The sequence below is a fragment of the Dipodomys spectabilis genome, unplaced genomic scaffold (assembly GCF_019054845.1).
Source record: "Dipodomys spectabilis isolate Male_0828 unplaced genomic scaffold, ASM1905484v1 ptg000227l, whole genome shotgun sequence".
In the NCBI taxonomy this organism is placed as follows: Eukaryota; Metazoa; Chordata; class Mammalia; order Rodentia; family Heteromyidae; genus Dipodomys; species Dipodomys spectabilis.
In genome coordinates, this window is record NW_024870904.1 from 3,462,848 (window position 1) to 3,464,368 (window position 1,521).

At 37.6% G+C, this 1,521-nt stretch overlaps 1 protein-coding gene across 1 annotated transcript; it reads left to right on the plus strand.

Moving 5' to 3' along the window:
• Nucleotides 1-672: 672 nt before the first annotated feature.
• LOC122123325 (small integral membrane protein 15-like) lies at nucleotides 673-1,109 on the plus strand (the record flags this gene model as incomplete). Its single annotated transcript, XM_042697678.1, has 2 exons — nucleotides 673-855; nucleotides 1,071-1,109. Coding segments are annotated over exons 1-2 (222 nt in total), but the record flags the coding sequence as incomplete, so codon positions are not given.
• Nucleotides 1,110-1,521: the final 412 nt, after the last annotated feature.

A 1,521-nucleotide genomic window follows, 5' to 3' on the forward strand; every position in this document is an offset into this window, starting at 1 on the left:
AAGGGCTGGACCTCTTATTTCTGAGAAGAATTTATAAAATATGTTGAAAAACCATTCCTAATTATAAAAGACACAAGTCAACAGCTTTACTATCTTAATTACTTGACAAGTTGTAAGTAATTAATGCGCATTATTTGTGTCCAAATCTTTTGGATAAACTTCAGTTACATCATCCCTATTCAACACAAGGAAAGGATGAGAAATGTTGGTTTAATGAGTGTAAAAAATGGTTTCCCATTAGAACTCACTTACCTTTGCCATTAAGGATTTTTCTGTATAATTCACAGGTTTCCTACAAAGATTTTTCTGCATTGTGTTTCTTTCCCATGTGAGTCTTCTAAGGCTTGCTGAAGGTTACTTCAGCTTGAGACTTTCTCTAATGTTTTCATTTACAGAAATTTTGTCATTTCTCCAGGTCTCTGATACCAGTTGGAATATGACTTCTGGCTAAATGTCTTTCTACATTTATTATACTCAGTTTCTATTGTGTCTGTTGTCAGATTCACTGAAGACTTTCATTGCAGCCCTTCCTACTTGGTCTAGTGAATTTAAACTGCTCAGAAGTGTATGGTAGAACAAAAGAAGATGACCACCAGGGGAAATTGTGATTGGCTCACTGATATCAGGACTAGAGACTACTATTCAAACTTGTTTCCTAAGACGGCTATGAAAATGTTTCACATAAAGGCTTGGGCTGAGTATGTTGTGGAATGGGCTGCAAAGGACCCTTATGGTTTTCTTACAACAGTTATTTTGGCTCTCACCACACTATTCCTAGCAGGTGCCATCCCATCCTGGAAATTGGCCAAGATGATTGAAGCCAGAGAGGAGGAGCAAAATAAGAAACAAAAACAAGATGGGCTGGGAAGGTGGCTCAGTGGTAGAGTGCTTGCCTTGCATGCCTGAGGCCCTGGGTTCCATTCCTCAGCACCACATAAGCAAAAAGAAAAAAGCTGGAAGTGGCACTGTGGCTCAAGTGGTAGAGCGCTAGCCTTGAACTGAAGAGCTGAGGGACAGTGCCCAGGCCCAGAGTTCAGGCCCCACAACTGGAAAGTCCCCCAACAAAAAACCAAGAAAATATTGCAAAAGCTAAACAACTAAAAAAGGAATGGAGTGAACAAGCTCTGCACCTAGAGGAGAATCTTTTGGAAAATTATGCAGCTTTGGGCTCATTGTTTTGATTTCATCATAGGATTATTTAGTAAATTAAATCTGATTATATAGAAGATTCATGTTCTGATCTCAATATTCATGTTTAGTTTTGTGTGTGAAAGTTTGTTGGTATCTATTGACATTATAAGTACATTGTATTAATCTGAAAATACAAAATCATAAATATTCCAAAATCTGAAACTTTTGTGTAGACATGATTTACAAATGAAAATTCTGCACTTGACCTGACCTTGTAAGGGGTTTTATTCAAAACACAGACACCCTAAAAATATTGTATGGAATTGCCTTTAGGCTATGTGAAATGGCAATGAATATGATGTTGAACTAAAACACTTCTGGTCCCAAGCA